Raw genomic sequence first — 18,963 nt, 5'->3', positions numbered from 1 at the left:
ATGACTGTGCCATTACCAACCCCCCTGGACAAAGTAGCACATGTACTTTCAACAAGGGTTCCCTGTAGTTGCTAGGCTAAAAGCAAGCTTGGGAAACACTAAGCTTATGTTATCCATAATGGGTTTATCTGTGTCCAAAGGTAATATGTGTTCTGTAAAGTAACTGCTCACAATTTTGTAATCATCTGGAGCTTTGAAACAGACCGGTGCCAGAGATCCGCCCTCAGAGAGCCTGATTAAACTGGTCTAGGGAGCAGCTTAGACATCAGGTTTTGTAAATCTTCCAAATGTGCAGTCAAGGTTGAGAGCCGTTAAAAATATTTGCAGAATGACTAGTTGATAAAATGTTCTACCCGAAACTCTTGAACTTATTAACACTGTTGTAAAAACATTGGAAAGGAGTTTTTCAATGTCTTCTTTTTAACAGTTTTTTTTGGCATATAATTCACATGTCATACATTCAATGGCATCAAGAAGAGTTGTACAATCATCCCCACCATCAGTTTTAGAAGATGCTCTTCATTCTTGTCCTCATCATTATAAGCTCCCCATTTCCTCTCAACCCAAAGAACCACTCATCCTGTTACTGTCTCTGTAGATTTACCTATACTGGAGTTCAAACACAGAAAAACATTTTTAAAAACCCAAAAACTAACAACAACAACGAAGGAAAAGAAATAAAAACCTCAATTGAAAAGAAAGCAAAAAATATTAAAAACTAAACAAATGGAAGTGGATCATAGGGAACATCAAACGATGTGCTAAAATTTAACCTAACTGGATCTGCAACAACCCATTTCTAATGCACTCTACACGATTGCAAGGCTTAAGTTTATTGTCAATGAGCAATGTTCCAGAAGAAAAAGTTTCTAGGACTATGTTTGAATTTGTGAAACTATTTGAATACCCAGACAAGTGAATAAATTAAAAGATAACTTGTAGCTGAGAATTAAAGAAGGTGATTATCTTCCAAGTTGGGAGGAACAATAGAGTTGAGGCTATATAAAACATCGGGAGAAAAATAAGAAAGACACAAGAAGTATAATATTAAAAAGGGGAAAATAACAGAAGAAGAAACCCCAATGACCAGTAAATATGTGAAAACATGCCAAGCTCTCAGTTGTTCGTAAATGCCATCAGGTGGGTTCCAACTCGTAGCAGCAACTACACAACCAAACGATGGCGCCATCCTCACAGGTGTTCCTGTGCTTGAACCCAGTGATGCAGCGCTGTGTCGATCCATCTCCTTTTGGACCTGCCTCCTGTTTACTGTCTTTCTACTTCACCAAGAATAATGTCCTTGTCCAGGAACTCGTCTCTCTTGACAAGTCCAAAATATATAAGTCTCACCATTCTTGCCTCTAAAGCAGTGGTTCTCCACCTGTGGGTCGCGACCCCTTTGGGGTTTGAACGACCCTTTCACGGGGGTCGCCCGATTCATAACAGTAGCAAAAATAGTTATGAAGTAGCAATGAAAATAATGTTATGGTTGGGGGGTCAGCACAACATGAGGAACTGTCTGAAAGGGTCACAGCATGAGGAAGGTTGAAAACCCCTGCTCTAAGGAGTACTTCTTTCTAGACATATCTGTTTGTCCTTCGGGCAGTCCATGGTACTTTCAGTATTTTTTGCCAGCACCACAATTCAAACACATCAATTCTTCTTTGTCCAACTTTCACATGCACATGAGGCAACTGAAAATACCATGCCATGGGGTTTGATCAAGTGCAATGTAGCTGAAAGGAATTACTGAACGCTGAATGAACATGATAGTAAGAGGTACGTAACAGGAACTAGGAAGGGGGAAATAACTAGGAGGCAAGGACATTTATAGAGGTATAAATACAGGCACATACATATGTAAATACATCTACATATAACAATAAGGACACATGGGAAACAGAAAGATTTCTCCCAAGTTGTCTCCCCAAATATGGCAAACTTAGCTGCTTGCTACACATGGTAAATGACTACACACTAGGAAGTCTCCAGAAGTAGGTCAGGGGTTATTCTCCCTAAGGGTTATCAGCCATCCAGAGCAAGCAGACACCACTGTTTATCCCACAATAAGTAGGGCCCACTCCCTTCTGATAAGGATAGTAGTAGATTGTTTCCCTGAAGGAGAGCCCAGGAAGGTCAAGTCCACTCAAGGGTGACCAAGGTTAGGCTGCCATCATGAATCTAGGGTCCACCCTTGTCACATGTGTACCACTAGTCCCTCCCCTTCCTACTCTGTGCACACCCCTAGCTCATCCCTGTCCTGTAACACTTATGCCTATTGTACAGCCTCTTCCTGTGATGTGTGTGGTTACCTGTAATCACACCCCCTAAGTAGATATAAGCAGTAAATCAGGCCACCTTGCCTCACTCTCCTGCCCTTGGCCCACGCTGTGTGTGGACCTGACGCTGTGCGTGGACCTGGAGGGTAAGACCATGGCCGTCCAGGAGGTGAGCAAGCTACCATGAAATGTGTCTGTCTTCTTTACTTGACTCTCCTCTCTCTCTCATTCTCTATGACTTTATTATAATCTTTACGTATCTCAACCATACAATTGTGCTTAATGAACTGTGATTAGTTGTGGGGTCTGGCTACCCCACAAGGACACAGATCTATGTACATATATTTATATGCCAATTATTAGGGTAGCAGATGGACACTGGGCCTCTACTCAAGTACTCCCTCAATGCAAGAACACTTTGTTCTAATAATCTGGCATTCTGTGATGCTCACTTTCCCAACATGATTACTGAAGACAAAATAGGTGCATAAGCAAATTTGGTGAAGAAAGCTAATGGTGCCTAGCTTTAAAAGATATAGTTAAAAAAAAAGATATAGTGTCTGAGGTCTTAAAGGCTTGAAGATAAACAAGCAGCCATCTAGCAGGGAAGCAACAGAGCCCACAAGGAAGAAGCACTCCAGGCTGTGTGACCACTGAGTATCAATTGGATAGGGTATCAGGCAACAGAAGACCCTAAACAAACAATGATATAGATGTGAACATGGGGGGGAATGAGTGGAGACCCAAAGCCCATCTGCAAACAATTGGACATCCCCTCACAGAAGGGTCACAAAGAAGGGACGAGCCAGTCAGGGTGCAGTATAGCACCGATGAAACATACAACTTTCCTCTACTTCTTTAATGCTTCCTCCACACCACTGTCATGACCCCAATTCTACCTTACAAATCCGGCATGTACACCAGTACAGAGAAGAGATCTCCACACATGGAATCCCGGACAGATAAACCCCTCAAGAACAATAATGGGAGTAGCAATACCATGAAGGTAAGGGGAAAGTTGGGAACTGATCTCACGATTGATGTATAACAATACCCCCACCCACCCACCCAGGGTGACAAACAGAAACATGATTGAAGGGAGACAGTGAAGGGTGACAGTGGATGGCATAAGATATGAAATAATAATTTATTTATACCTTAATAAAAATTCATGAGGGTGGGAAGCTGAGGGAGGAAAAAAAATGAGGAGCTGATACCAAGGGTTCAACTAGAAAGAAAATGTTTTGAAAAAGATGATGGCAACATATATACAAATGTGCTTGACACAATGGATGCATGATTGTTATAAGAGCTTTAAGAGCCTAATAAAATGATTTTAAAGGAAGAAAATACCCAGGCTTGGGTCAGGTACACCTTAGTCCTCAAAATTAACACCCTTGCTCTTTGAAACTCTCAAGAGGTCTTCTGCAAGAGATTTCTTCAATGCAGCTCCTCTTTGATCTCTTGCCCGCTGCTTTCATGAGCACATGTGGATCCAAGCAGGGCCAAATCCTTGACAATGTCAACCTTATCTCCATTTATCATGATGTCACCTATTGGTCCAGATGTGAAACTTTGGTCATCTTGACTTTGCATTGTAATCCACACCGAAGACTCCAATCCTTGATCTTCATCTGCAAGTATTACACATCCTCGCACTCAGCAAGTAAGGTCATGTGTCATCTCCATATCTAATGTTGTTGTTGATGAGCCTTCTTCCAATTCTGATGCCCTATATTCTTTGCCATATAATCCATCTTCTCTTATAATTTGCTCCAAATACAGACGGAAAAAGTATGGTGAGAGGACACAACCATGTTGCACACGTTTCCTGATTTTAAACCATGCAGTTTTCCCTGGTTCTCTCGGCACACTGCCACCTGAGTCGGTACGAGTTCCTCCCGAGCACAATGGAGAGTCTATGCATAGTTTGTGAGGGGCCACACAGTTGAATGCAGTCAGTAAACACACGTAAACATCCTTCTGGTAGTCTGTTTTCAGGAAAATCCATCTGACACCAGCAGTGATATCCCTTGTACCATGTCCTCTTTTGAATCTGGCCGGAACCTCTGTCAGTCCTCTGTCAATCTGCTGCCATGGTTGGATGATCTTCAGCAAAATTTTCCTTGCATGTGATTTTAATGATAGTGTTAACAGGAAATGCTAATTAAAACCATAAAAAAATTACATTTCATTATCCTCTAAATTGGGGGGAATGGATTAAACATTGGTTTGCTAACCAAAGGGTTCATAGTTCAAGCTCACCAGAGAAAGAAGTGGCAGTGAGTTTCCGGAAAGATTACAGCCCTAGAAAGCCTATGAGGTAGTGTGCCTCTGCCCTATAGGGTCACTATGAGTGAGAATCGACTTGATGATAGTGGGGGTTTAAATTAGAAAATTTCTAATAAAAAGTGTTCACACCCAACATTAGCGCACTGCTGAATGGAGTATAGGCTGGTACAGTTGCTTTAAAAAATAACAGCACTTTCCAGTAAAGCTGGAAGAGGTGCTTGCCACTATCGAAGCAATTCCACTCTGAGGTATGTGTGTATATTAAACATAAATATAGGAATAGATTTTTATTTCTTTTTAAAAATCGTTCTATTGGGCACTTTTACAGCTCCTATCACAATCCATACATCCATACATTGTGCCAAGCACATTAGTACATGTTTCCCTCATCATTTTCACAACATTTTATTTCTAGTTGAGCCCTTGGTATCAGCTCATGTCCCTCCTGCCACACCCTCTCTCCCTCATTAACCCTTGGCAATTTGTAAATTATTATTATTTTTTCATGTCTTACACTGATGTCTCCCTTCATCCACTTTTCTGCTGTCCATCCCCCTGGGAGGGGTTTATATGTAGATCATTATGATCGATTCCCCTCCTCCCCGCTTCCCCTTCCCCTCCTGGTATTGCTACTTTCATTATTGGTCCTGAGGGGTTAGAAATAGGTTTTGAGCTCACACTTAAACAGCCTTAACCTAAGACGAATTCGTTTTTTTGACATGGCCCTACTCAATACTTGCCCTCATAGAGATATAGGTGATACAGCGAAGTGTTGTGAAGTAATCAGATGGTTCCTGGCTATCAGAAAGTACAGCATCTAGGGTTTGTCTTAAAGCAAACAGCTATCTAAGTGAAATGTCAGCTAAATCCCCCTGGAAGAAACACACCAGCCTGTTGTTATCCAAGAATAGTAAATAATAAAATGCAAGATCTGAGGCGGGAAAGGTATTAAGAGTTTATATCCTGAGCACCTGGTTTGCAGAAGGCTATGGATGACAGTGAGTGCCCAAATTCCATTTGCAAGGTCCCCATGGGGATTAAGCCTCTGGTCACTGTGATGGATTAGTCCTCTGACAAGAGGGTAAATGTCCTCTGACCACTGACCCAGGATGTGAATCACCTTGCTATCAGACAGAGTGCATTGTAAAGCGGACTAATGTTTGGTTAGAATTTAACAATGTATCATTTATTCTCCCTTTTGATTAATTTTAAATTTGTTCTAGTTTTTATTATCTTCTGCTTTCCTTTCAATTGACATTTCTATTTTATTTTGTAATAGTTTTTTTCTCTTGGTATGAAATCCAGGATAGGTAAATCTATACCTGGATTGATAGTTTCTTAAGGTTATGACAGGGGAGTAAATAACACAGCAACATGTAAGACACCATAGTATGACAAACTGACAAACTTATCATCTTCTCTCACCCCGATAACCACCAAAATCTGTTTCTTTTGGTGTGAAAATCTTTACCTTGACTTCTTTTCTAATAATGGTCTTATATCTCACTCGGCAAAAGGTCCTCCAAATCCATCCATGTCACGAAATTTTCCGTTCCATCATTATTCTTGAGCAATACAGAGCATTTCATTGTGTCTACAACAAGAGCTCCTTTAGGCAGTCTCCCATGGATGGGCATTCAGGTCGTTTCCATCTTCTCCTTGAGCATGGGTATGCATGTGTCTGTCCCTGCTTTGCTCTTTATCCCTTTACGGTGCGTGCGGACTGGAGGAACTGCCGGGTCCCCAGTTGTTTGAGGGAGCTGTCTCACTGCTTCCCATAGTGGCCGTGGTTTTACGGCCTCACTCGTAGTGGAAGAGGGTTGCAACCGCCCCCAACCCTGGCTAGCTGTGGAAAACAATTTAGCAGTTGCTCAGACAGATGAGCCGAGCCTTAGCGTCTGCCCCTGTGCTTTCACTCCGGGGAGACCCCCAAGGCTTGAGAGCAGACTCGAGCCGCTAGCTCTGTGAAAACCAACATTGGTGGCAGCACTTCTCACAAAGCCTAAAGGCAGAAACAACCGAGTGTCCACCCGCAGATGAATGGATAAACAAAGTTATGGCTTATCCATACAATGGAGTACTCATCACAAAGAGAAACGAAGTCCTAATACATGTTATGACCAGGAGGAGCCTTCAGAGCACTAGCTGAGTGAACGATGTCAGAAGAAAGGGGCAAATCCAATCCTGATATCCCCGCTTACACGAAATATCTAGAATAGATAAACACATGGAGAGCTCAAAGTGATTACCTGAGGCTGGAAGGAGGGGAAGCTGGGGAGGTATCACAGCTCATTAGGGACTGAGTTTGCAAGTGGGTGGATAAAAAGCTTTCAGAAAATACATGGCGGTGACCACTGCACAGCTTAGCAACTGTAATTACTGCCACTAGATTGTCCTCTTACCAATGGTTCAAATGACAATGCTTGAAAATGCACACAATGGAAGAGACAGAGGAGAAAAGCTGGCCGAGAGAAACTGGATCTCTCACTCGGGGCTACGAGGCCGGTGGCACAACCTTAAAAATGGTAGCCTCTGAAACAATCTGAACAAGCTTACCACACCCCCCAGTGATTCCAGTCCGGTCATGTATACCTCGCCACCCCACCCCATCCCAAACATAAACAACGTCCCCACAAGGCTTGTGTGCCAATGTTTGCAGCAGCATTGCGTCTAACAGTCGGAGAGTTCAAACAACCCAAATGCCCATCAACTTAGAAAAACGTGAGCCTGCCCGCTAGTGGACTATTATTTAGCCATAATAAAGGAAGCACTGATACATACTGCCACTTGGCTGCACCTGCAAAAGGTTATGCTAAGTGAGGAAGGGCAAGTGAAAGAGCCTGTGTTTCGAATGGTTCCACGCACAGGACGCACACAGGAAGGGCAGGCTTTAAAAGGCAGATCTGGTCCGGAAGGTGAGGACGGGGTCAGACTACCAAGGGGCTGGAGGGACTTTTCTAGGGGAATGAAAAAAACACCTTAAAACAAGATTGTGTGGTGATTGCCCAAGCCTGTCAGTTTCCTAAAAATCAGTGACATTTAATACCTCACAGTGACTGGATGTTATGGTAAGTAAAATTATGCCTTAATAAAGCTGCCCCCCTGCCCCAAACAAAAACGTTTAGTGCGAAACAAGTCAGGTGGGCTGTGCTCATCTCTCTGAACTCTGTCCCTTGGCCACTGTTCAATGAACCAGGGCAAACTTTCACGGGGAAGTAGAGTCGGGGCTATTAACCAGATGTGGACCTCACGGGACGCTCCTGCGGTTATGTTCTCTGAGAGGACACGAGGCAAATCTCCCCCAGATGTGAACCTCTTAGAAGTTGCAGTGCTGTACAACCATCATCTATGGGGAGAGGTGGCCAATAAAAACATTTGGAGGGAGCATTTGTTGGTTCAGGTATTTTCTCAGTGGAGCCCCTCGGGTGCACCCGGGACGAAAGGTCCTTCCTTCTTCGGGAATATTTACTTTGTAAACTAACAACAGTGGGAAGGGAACGGGCTAGTTGGTCGCCTGCTGGGAAACCCCCCCAAACCGCTCATGAGACACACAGCGTCATCTGAACAGATTCCAAGAATCCAGTGGGAAGACTCGCAGACACTCCGAGCAAGGAACCAGGTGAGAGAGTATGCGCCGTGTCCCCCGCCATCAGAAGGAAGGGGCAGGAATCCTTTCTACACGTGGCTCTGCAAGGCCGAGGCACGGGCATTCCTTCACAGCACGCTTTGCCACGACAAGGTCGTCTTGAGGGCCAAGACACAGAATAAGCTGCTTTCCTGCCAGAACTTGCTCTTAGGAGCCAAGATTTGTCAGTTCAACAAATGCACCTCACCTAACACTGTAAGCTCGCTTCCCTCATCACAGAACGCTGCAGAGGATCGCCTTGAAAAGGCAGAAACCAGGGACCCACAGCCACTCGTCTCCAAGACACAGAGCCAATCTGGCCAGGGAAATCCCTTTACAAGTGTTCTGTCGTTAGACCCTACATAAACCCTAAGCCCAGCAGGGTGGCACCACTGCAGGAGCCACAGCAGTGCACAGCCCAGGGGGGTAATGCACACCGGGGTCGAGAGCGAACATTGCATTCTGCAGTTGTGCAGGGCACAGCCCTCTCATAAAAACACAGGATTCACAATTAGATCTTTCAGAGGGAATAGGTGAAAATGGGACAGATTTTTTTTCTCCCCCCCAAAATAGGGTAAGGCCCTGAAGACAAGTCCTCTGGGAAGCCTAATTATTCAATAGATTTTTTTTTACAAAGAAATTTCTCTTCCCCCACCCCCACCCCCTACCCCCCAAAAAGGAAAAATGATTAGGCCTGACCTGGATGACTATTTTCAGAGCTTTCACTTTCTGGTCCGAGGCCCAGGCGTCCTTCAATGCCTGGTTGAGCTCCTCTATGCGGTTCACGTAATCCTGTTGGGTCAAGTTCAACAACTCCTTCTGGGATCCCTGCAGGCAGAGAGAGGAAGTAACAGAAGAAGCAACAAAAGGAAAATGTCCGACGCCCTGGCCTGCTCTGTGAAGAGTCCAGTGTGCTGACAGAGCGCCAGTCTCTTCAGTGGTCCTCACCCCATCGGGGCTCACGTTCTCCCGGGCCTTCAGAGGTCAGCCTTTCATTCCGAGATTAGCAGAGTATGGCATTGGGGGCCTGTCAGACCTAAGCTGGCTCCCAGTTCAGCCACACACCATCCGCATGACCCTGGGCAACTGCTTTCCTCGGTGACCCTCAAGCCTCTCATCTGTGAATGGGGTAGCCCTCCTTATCTCACGCATCTGACATCTATGAGGGGCCTACCCGGTGCACCGGGCATGATGCCAGGTACTCATGGTAACATGGGAGCAATGGCCCACTGGGTCTCATGCACACAGCTGAAGAGGCCGAGAAGAGACAGGCATTCACATACACATCAACTGAGATACGGAGCTGTGGAGGCGTAGCGGTTATGCGTTCCAATGTTAACCTAACGTCTGCAGTTTAAACCCACTAGCTTCTCCTTGGGAGAGAGATGAAGCTTTCTGCTCCTGTAAAAATTTACAGCCTCAGAAACCCACAGGGGCAGCTCCACTCTGTCCTAGACGGCAGTGAGCCTGGTTCGGTGTATGGGCCACAGGCAGGCATCAGAGTGGCTGTGTTGTCAGTACGATCTTGATACTTCCCAGGGAGACAGCTCCAGCTGGCTCCCGGCATTAGGCACTGTCCCTGGACGACCCACAGAGAGGAACACCATCTCCCTGGGCACCCGTCCAGCTGCACTGTTGGCCCCTTTCCTGGGTCGAGTCGGAGCTCGAGGAGGAGCACCCACGGCTAAGGACAACATCTCTAAGAGCTGCCCCCGGGGTAGTAGAAGCGCCGGCCTGGCTTTTCCCTGGACCCCTGCTCCCCAGGGGACGTGCTCACCTCCTCAAAGTCATCCAGCTCCTCCAGCCTGGTCCGGACCTTCTCTGACATTGCAGATGTGGCGGCCCCGGCTTTGCCTGCAAAGAAGGGACTCCTATCACCCAGGAGGCTCACCTCTGCCACCAGCACGCCCAATGGGGTGGGCAGCACACGTGAACAGAGATGGGAGAAAACTGTGTTTCATGACTAAAAACCCTTAGATTTTTTTTAAGCATTTTATTAGGGGCTCATACAACTCTTATCACAATCCACCCATATACATACATCAATTGTATAAAGCACATCCGTACATTCTTTGCCCTAATCATTCTCAAAGCATTTGCTCTCCACTTAAGCCCTCTGCATCAGGCCCTCTTTTTTTTTCCCCTCCCTCCCCGCTACCCCCTCCCACCCTTAGATTTTAAAAGCAAGTTCCAGGTGCCTTCATGCAGCATCAAGTGTTGGGCTACTACTAACCACAAGGTTGGAGGTTCGAGCCCAGCAGGCACTCTGAGGGAGCAAGGTGAAGAGAATCTGCAGCCTCTGAGAGCCCACGGAGTACTTCAACTCTCCAACGGAATGTCAGAGTCAAAGTGGACCCATAGGGTAACCAATGCTCCCCAGACAACAGCTGGAGCACCCAGGCTAACCACCAGATCCCGTGTGTACGAACTGTTCACTGGGTCAGTTGTTTGCAGAGAAAGGCGGCCCAGAGAGGATGCCAGAAATCCATCATTTGTTTGTTTTGCATGAACAAAAGGCCCTCTCACACTGATACTCAGAGTGAGTGGCTCTGCTCTTATACTAACAAAAAGAACCAGCTCACTGTCCGCCCAGAGTGGAAAGGCTAGAGCTTCAAAGCCCTTTCTTGGAGCCAACCGGGCCAAGCACATCTCCTTCCTGCACCTGTCAGCACTGTCCTATCCATCAGCAGGACTGGCAGGTAGGCATGAAGGGAAAGGCACCACGTGGTGGGACCAGCCACAGGTCAGATCATGTGTCAAGCCAGCTGTTGCCCTCCAATCACAAATATCAAATTCACTGTCACTGAGCTGGTTCCAACTATCCCAGAGAATTTCCCAGGCTGGGAACGTCTATGGAAGCAGACTGCCCCATATTTCTCCCTCAGAGCGCCTGATGGGCTTGCACCACTGACCTCTCAGTTACCAGCCCAGGGCTTACCCACTGCCCCACCAGGGTGCCTAAGTCTGCCCTCCCGTGCCTATTTCAGAGCCCTTCCCAACCTTATGGGACTTCTGCTCTAGTTCTGAGGTCTGGCTTCTCCCTACCACACTCAGTTTTGCTCACAGATGTGGCTGTGATCTGATGAGAACAAGTGGCAATTAATTACTCACTGCCCGGAGCCCTGGAGGTGTAGTGGGTTGCAAGTCGGCCTGCTAACCAGTAGGTGAGCAGTTCAAAACCACCAGCTGTTCTGTGGGAAAAAGACAAGGCCGAGGCATGGGCGTTCCTTCACAGCACGCTTTGCCACGACAAGGTCGTCTTGAGGGCCAAGACACAGAATAAGCTGCTTTCCTGCCAGAACTTGCTCTTAGGAGCCAAGATTTGTCTGTTCACTCCAGTAAAAAACTGCAGTCTCAGACACCCACAGCGACAGAATTGACTCAATGGCAGAGACTGTTTGCTTTGCTTTGTTTTGGCCGTGGAACTAATTCCAATTCGTAGCAACCTCATAGGATAAGGTGGAACTGCTCATGTGTTTCCAAGACTGTAACTCAAACTCCCTGCCATCGAGTTGATGCTGACTCACAGGGACCCTGTAGGGCAAAGTAAAACTACCCTGTGGGTGTAAGACTGCCCCTGTGGGTTTCTGAGACTGTGATGCTCTACGGGAGTAGAAAGCCCACAGAGCCTCTGGTGGTTTCAAACTGCTGACCTTGTAGTTAGCAGCCCAGCATGAAACCACTATACCACCAATTCCTGATAATTGCCAACGACTAACATAAAGAAGCTTCCAAATAATGAACCATTTTTCAAATCTTGTTTTATGTTCTTCCAAATTTTGAGAAACAAAACCACCAAGTCATGTATTATGCGGTTTCTTTCATTCACAACGTTCATGCATTTGGTCCATGTTGTCTCACATAGCTATTGCTCTCTATAGCTGCTGCAGCATATTTTCCATTGTAGAAATAGGCCCAGTGCATTTCTTCACTGGCCTGTCGACAGCCGTTTGGCCGGTTTGGGGCTCCTGTGACCAGATGCCGTGGACATTTCCACTCAGGCCTCTTGGTTCACACTGTAGCCTGGAGGTTTCCAGGACTGGGCTTATGAAACTTCTCGAAGCCCTTAGGATGTGCTGCAGTACTGACTGCTTCTGCGTGTCTGCGGTGGGGCTTCTGGTCCAGTGCTTACAAAAAATTCCCAGGCCATATCAGCACTGCGGCCTTCGGGACCCCACTTTAAGGATTACCGACCTAGGGCAGGGCGGGCAAACTCTCCTGCAGGGGTCAGAGATGCCTACTCTGTAGCCCGCGCTGGCGCTGGCGCTGGAGCGCCCAAGCAGCCATGAGCACATGTGAACAAGCAAGCACGGCGGGGTTCTCATCACCCTCAGCAGCAGCAGTCTAGACTGCACAGAGCTAGTCAACGCCTGACCCAGAATACGAGGGGGCTTCAAAAAGTTGTCAGGAAAATGGAACAAAAAGATAATAAAAGTCTTTCCCACACGTGTTTGGAAGTCCCCCGGTTTATCCTAAAAGTAAAATTGCTAGGGCCAAGAGTTGGTCCCTCTCTTCAATTTAAACTGTTTTCCAAACTAGAGGACACGTGAAATGTCTCACACCTTTACATTCTTAGCAACACTGGGTACCAGCAGTCTTTCTGACCTTTCCAAACTTTGGGGTACATTTTTATGGAATGGGGTCCCTCAAAGTTAGGCACATAATAAGGTTACTTCCACTGCTTTGATTTCAAACGTGTGGCTGCAACCTGCTGAGTCAGCAGCTGGCATCAGAATCCCCGGGGGCTTCCAGAAGGGAATTCTTGGATCCAGTCATTCCAAATCCGTTCAACAAGTAGGGTCCAGTGGCCTCAATTTACATACAAGTTCACAGGGTGACCCTACTGCACAGCCATCAGTGCGGGCAGAAAATTGAAACCAGTGGCTCCTGAGGCAGAGCATGTGACCCTCAGGCAGGCAACTAAGTCCACATGGAAGAAGCACACCAATATCCGTGATCGAAGGATTATAAATCAAATAATCCAAAGATGAAGGCGGGATTAGTACCCGAGCCTAAATTTTGATAATCAGTTTGCAGAAGGCTCTGGATGACAGTGGGAGTCGAAGAGACATTTGTGAGATCTACACAGGAAAGAAGCCTCCAGAGATTTCCCTCTGTCCACGAGGGAGGGATGGGCACAAACTCTGTTACAAAACAGAGTACCTTGGAGAGATGACTACAGGAGATAAATGATAAACCTGACTCGAAGGGTTAAAAACCTTGTCAGTTGATCCCCCCATTCACATTGGGCCTGATGAGATTTTCAACATTTTCTGGTTGTTTTGGTTTCATATTGGGGTTTAGCTCTGATGTGATTTGTCGTTGGGGGTAGCCCTCTTGAATTTTTTTATATGTTCTTCTGTTTTTCAGTATAAGAGCCCAAGGATTGATGAACCTATAGAGAGAGCACGTAGAATATGGGCTCCGAGGGGGGTCCAGTGGGGGAGGGTGGGGGTGACGGGGAGATGATACTGACGAGTTCAAGAAGAAAGAGAATGTTTTGAAACTGATTATGGTAGCAATTATACAGCACTGTTTGATGTGACAGAACTATAGATGTGTATTCTCTTTCACTGTGACCCCTTTGTAGGTGAGGAAGCCCACCTCACCATCTCATGTTAACTCCTGCTTCTACTGTCCTTTTTCTGCCAGGGTTTTTTGTTATCTTGTACTGTGTCCAATGATACAACCCTCTGTCTCCTGGGTCTAGGAGGTTCTCAGTGCAGAAACCCTGGATCCAAGGGACATGCTCTACTCCATCTCTGAAATGGCGTGTTGTAAACTTAGTGGCATGGAAAAACTGCCCTTTCCCATTTTTTACAGTTCCATACACCTTCTTTCCATGGTCCTGGCTTACAAGGTACCTTCTTTGCATTATCAGCAAGCTGTCCAATCCTCTTGGTGTAGCACAGCACCTTATTTGCACAATTCTACCGAATCATTTGTTAAGAATTACAAGACCATGGTGAGAAGGGCCACATAAAAGCAATCCATCGCACTTGTGACACAAACTTATTCTTCCCTTGCAAAATTCTATTAAAGGCAATAGAGGAATTCTTCTATCAAAAGAACATAAAAACCAACTTACCTTTTTCAGATCCCATAAACAGATTCTGCAAAGACAGGATATTAACATTGTAAAATTAGGTTTTATGATTAAAAAATTCATAAAACACTAGTGCTAGGGCAAGATGATCCATCATTTTCCAACAACGCCATGTTTCTTATGCAAATGAGAGATGGAATGACATACTCAAAGTAGAAAAACATGGGGCACAAACCAACTGGAGATTCAAATTTCTACTCCATGCAGGTTTCCCCAAGAGAACCAGCATTAGCTATGACAGTAGAGTCGCATGATATCAACGTTTAACCTACTCTGGAACAGGGTTTCCCAACCTCGGCACTGATGGTGCATCAGGCTGAGTAAGGATGTGCTTGGGGACTGTCCTGCGCATGGTAGGGTGTTTGGCAACATCCCTGGCCTTCACCCACTAGTTGCCAGTCATACCACCCGCCTCCTCAGTGGCGACAGCAAAACATTGCCAAATGTCCCCTGGGGGACAAAATCACTCCCAGTTGAGAATCACTGCTCCACATTAGCTCTGAGTATTCAGGGGAAAGAGGTTTGTGGAGGGTGGGGGGTGAGGGGTAATAAATGCCTTGGGCATTATGCTCTTTTTAAGTTGTAGCTCTGGGGAACCCAAGTGACAACAGCAACTTGAAAGTTTCCCTAAGAACCTTAAGGGCCAGTGAGTGCTTTATTAATGAGGAGGGCTAACTCAGAAAAGCACTGTGAGACTGGTTATACAACTCAAAGGATGCAATCGATGTCACTGAACTGCACATGTAGAAACTGATGTGAGGTTCCCAGGGAAGGGTGGGAGAGGGGCAAGGGGGTTAACGGTGATGGGGAATTACATGAATTAAAGGTAGGGTTGCATAGCCGATTATTTCCATTGCTCTCCATAAAAAGATGTACAATGATCACGTACTTGAAGGCTTAATTTTTTGAGATGGCAATACTGCCTAAAGCAAACTGCCTATAAAAGGCTGAAGTGGCACAGTTGTGTGACAGATATATTCACAACAATGATTAAAAGAGAGAGAGGAGCGAGCGAGAGAGAAACTGCTGCAGCTATTTACGCATAATCAGATACCTGAATTGGAGATTTAGGGTCATGGTTTCATAGGACATCCTACTTAATTGGCCTACTAGGGTGTTCAGTGCCCATTCTACCCCTCAAGTTGGATACATGGTGCCTGGGGTCCTGGAAGCTTGTGCATGCCCATCCAACTCACAATTGCACTCTCTTCCCCTGGAACGTGAGAGGAAAAAGGAAGGATGGAAATTGGAGGATGTGTGTAGCTAACTGCATCTATGAATGAGCCATGGGACCAGACCCAGCTACCGTCTACTGAACAGATTGAGCCAAGATTCCATAGAAGAATCCTGATCACTAGAGGGGAACTCTAGAACGGGATTTCTACTTCTCACGGACTTTAGACTTTCTGGGGCCATGAAGAAGGAACCCCCAAAACTACAGCCCTAAGATAACCTTTCAACCGGAAAACAAAACTATGGGCTGAAATCATCTTACAAGCGGACAGTCGTTTAGCTTAACTAGTAAAAAATGGCTGCCTTGAGCATTTTGCTCTTTTCAGAACTGTCTGTGGGGGATCAAAGGGGCAATCACAACTCCAAGGAGGAGGCGGGACCCTTCAGGGGCTGTGAAGGTTGAAGACAGAGGTGCAACTGCACAAAGGAGGGCGAGAACGGCTGCACAGCTGGAAGAGAGTTGTAATCAATGTCCTTAAATGGTACATGGAGAAACTGCTCCACTCGTGTCTGCTCTGTCATGTACAGTCTCAACAACAAAATAAATAAGAGTATTTTTCTCACCAACTCACGGTGGCGTAAAAAGTGCAGCTTACAGAGCGCCCAGGAGACAGAGCACTAAGCGAGGAGGCAGAGCCACTGCATCTGGTACAGACCTGGAAGGAACGGGCTGGGACTCACGATAGAGAGCGTTTCCGTCGTGGTGTACCGGCTAAGGATCTCTCCCCGCTTGCTGGCCCACGGCTCAAAGTCTGGCCCCACGATGGAGTTATCATCTCGATCACGTTTCTTTCTGGAGTTGTCCTAAGGAGCAAGATAATCTCTTCAGCAGCAACATGACTTTATTTTGAAAACACAAGACAAGGAGCAGGCAAATAGTCTCGTCGCTCGGAAGTACAATCGAGCTACCTGTTTGACTGTCGGAACCCACCCAGAGGCACCTCCCAGGTGATCTGCTGCCCAAAGCTCACAGCTTCTGCATTTCCACTCTGCACAGGCACCGTCATCATGAGTTGGCACAGAATTGAGAACAACTAACAACATCAGCAAAGGTTTCTGTGATAAAACACTGCAGGCCACTGCATCACAAATGGCCTAATTAGGCACTATCAGAAGAAACTCCCAATTCTTTAAGGATCAAGGGAAGGACCATGTTTCCACTACCAGGATGCCAGAGTTCTATGGTGGTGGTAGTTAAATATTAGGTCAACCTGGCTAGGGGTGGAGTTCAACATGCCTATCAAGCGGCAGCTTGATGACACCTCCTTGGGGGTGTGGCCTTTTGGAAAAAGGAGCAAGATCAAACAGAAATTCTTCCTCCTCTTTGCCACTTGGCCTGCCTCCTCACTGGGCCTTCACTGGGACTCTGCTTCTGCCTCCAGCAGCGGCCCCAGGAGGGCCACCTGACCCTGGGAGCTGCCGGCACCCTACTATGCTTCCACATGACTCTGCACTCACCTGCCTATGACCTCCCTGCTTCCTGCTTCAGCTTTCGTTGTCACTGGGCCTGCAGCTATGTGCGTCTGAAGAGGGCCCTAGCTTGCCCGGAACCTGTGGGCTTGAGTGGAACTGGGCTGGTGCGCCTCTGTTGATGTAAAAATTCACTAACGTGGAAACCTATGGGGCTGTTCTATGCTGTCCTACAGGCCCTCTGTCAGCTGGAATTGACTTGACACCACAGGCTTACTATGTATGTAAATACTAAGATGCTCCCACCGTAGCTATCTATGAAAATACACCGACAACACTGATGAACTCCCAAGGTGGAGGTGAGCAGAACAGGGAATGACCAACAGACAGATGTCTATCTCTATTCTATAGCATTTGATTAGTGACATCAAGAATTTGGGAGCTACTTGTGTAACTGCATAAAGAATTTTTTTAAATGACAATAAAGAACACATTTCAAAAATCTCGAAGGACGGGAAGGAAAAGAAAAGGGAGAGGCACGGAGGGACTTCCAAAACCTGCCCCAGCCTCTCACTGCAGCCACACTGGTGTCTGGGACTATGAAGTGTTACAATCAGAACACACCCATGCATTCCCGGTGCAATTGCAAAAGAAAAACGCCCATCACTGCCCTGCCCAGCCCCCTTCGAACTGCCCACCCAGAAGGATGACTTGGGTTACTCGGGGTGCCTTACCATAGCAGTAGCTGTGGCTGCGGGGTCGGCAGTGGCTGCGAACATGGAGAGGGGGTCGGTGCCATCCAGGACACTGCTCAGAGGGTCCACCATGGAGCTGGAGGAGGAGGAGGAGGTGGAGGATGTGCTTCCTTTCCGGCTCACTTTCTTTGTCTTGGACTCTGTGACCTGTGGGGAGAAAGGAAGAGGGTGAAAGCGAAGTCCACAAGGCACCATGCGGATGAGTCCGTTCCTCCCGGTGCTGCTTACAAAGACCAATCGTTTGCAGTCGGGTCGTTCTTATCAGTCTCTGGGAGGCTTGTTCTTGTGACAAAGCGACCATGACTTGGAATCACAGCTGTCAAGGACAGGAAGGTAAAGAGTTAGGGCTAAGAGGGCAGCGATGGGGCCCTTCTGATTCAGGTGAAATATCTGCCTGCCTGTGCGGCCTTGCTCCTAACAGTTGGTTAGAGCAGCCTCGGCATCACCTGGGAGCAGAGCGCAACTACAGGTGCTCAGGCTCCGCCCTAGCCTGACTGCACCAGGATTTGCAGTTTAGCAAGTGGATCCGGTGATTCCTTTGGGAGCCAGGATCTGGCAGGGTAATCAGCCAAGGGACCAGAGAACACAGGATCCTGACAGTCTCCCAAGACAGCCTCAGTGGCTCAGCACGACTTCTCTGCTCCACAGCACGGGACTGCGCCACTCTGCCCACCACTGCCTCCTCATGTGCGTATTAGTATGTGTTTTGGGGTGAGGAGAACTTGCTTGTACCAATGGCTCTCACCCCTCCCCAAAACTTCAAATGACTGCATGAAAAGGGAAACTCTGAGTTGAGAAAAGCCAATCTGGGAATTTAGGATCAAAAATCCATGAACTGAAGAAGCTTCGAAAACAACCCAGCCTGTCTTGGAGGAAGTACAGGCAGAATGCTCCTTAGAAGCCAGGATGGAGAGATTTCTCACCACCCTTTAAGCATGTTATCAGGAAAGATCAGTCCCTGGAAAAGGACATCACACTTAGGGGAGGAAGACCCTTGAGGAGAGAGAATGACGAGGTGGCTGCAGCAATGACAGTAAGTGGAGGGATGGGGCAGGACAGGGCAGGGTGTGGTCCTGTTGTATACAAGGTCCCTAGGGGCCAGAGCCCACTCCACAGCACTTACCGACACCGTGAAAACTCAGGGGCCAGAGGCTGATACTGAGGGACACTTTGGATTCGCCACAAGGAAACAGAGAAAAGCAATCTGCAGAGAGCGATTGGTGAGGGGCGGGGGCAGGGGTGGAGATGGAGGAAGCAGCAGAA

General features: G+C 46.9%; 1 protein-coding gene across 1 annotated transcript in view; it reads right to left on the bottom strand.

The window, feature by feature from the left end:
* The window catches only part of VPS35L (VPS35 endosomal protein sorting factor like), a 119,273-nt gene that overhangs the window by 87,359 nt on the left and 12,951 nt on the right, over positions 1–18,963 (bottom strand). The window contains exons 3-7 of the mRNA XM_075564573.1: positions 17,680–17,847; positions 16,217–16,339; positions 14,285–14,309; positions 9,974–10,050; positions 8,896–9,024 (exon numbers count right to left, since the gene is read on the bottom strand). Of these exons, the coding sequence (XP_075420688.1) occupies positions 8,896–9,024; positions 9,974–10,050; positions 14,285–14,309; positions 16,217–16,339; positions 17,680–17,847 (522 nt within the window). The remainder of the gene's footprint in view (positions 1–8,895; positions 9,025–9,973; positions 10,051–14,284; positions 14,310–16,216; positions 16,340–17,679; positions 17,848–18,963) is intronic.

Source organism: Tenrec ecaudatus, chromosome 12 (assembly GCF_050624435.1).
Source record: "Tenrec ecaudatus isolate mTenEca1 chromosome 12, mTenEca1.hap1, whole genome shotgun sequence".
Lineage (NCBI taxonomy): Eukaryota > Metazoa > Chordata > Mammalia > Afrosoricida > Tenrecidae > Tenrec > Tenrec ecaudatus.
Note: the sequence above shows the minus strand (reverse complement) of the source record. Positions and strands in the feature narration are given on the sequence as shown.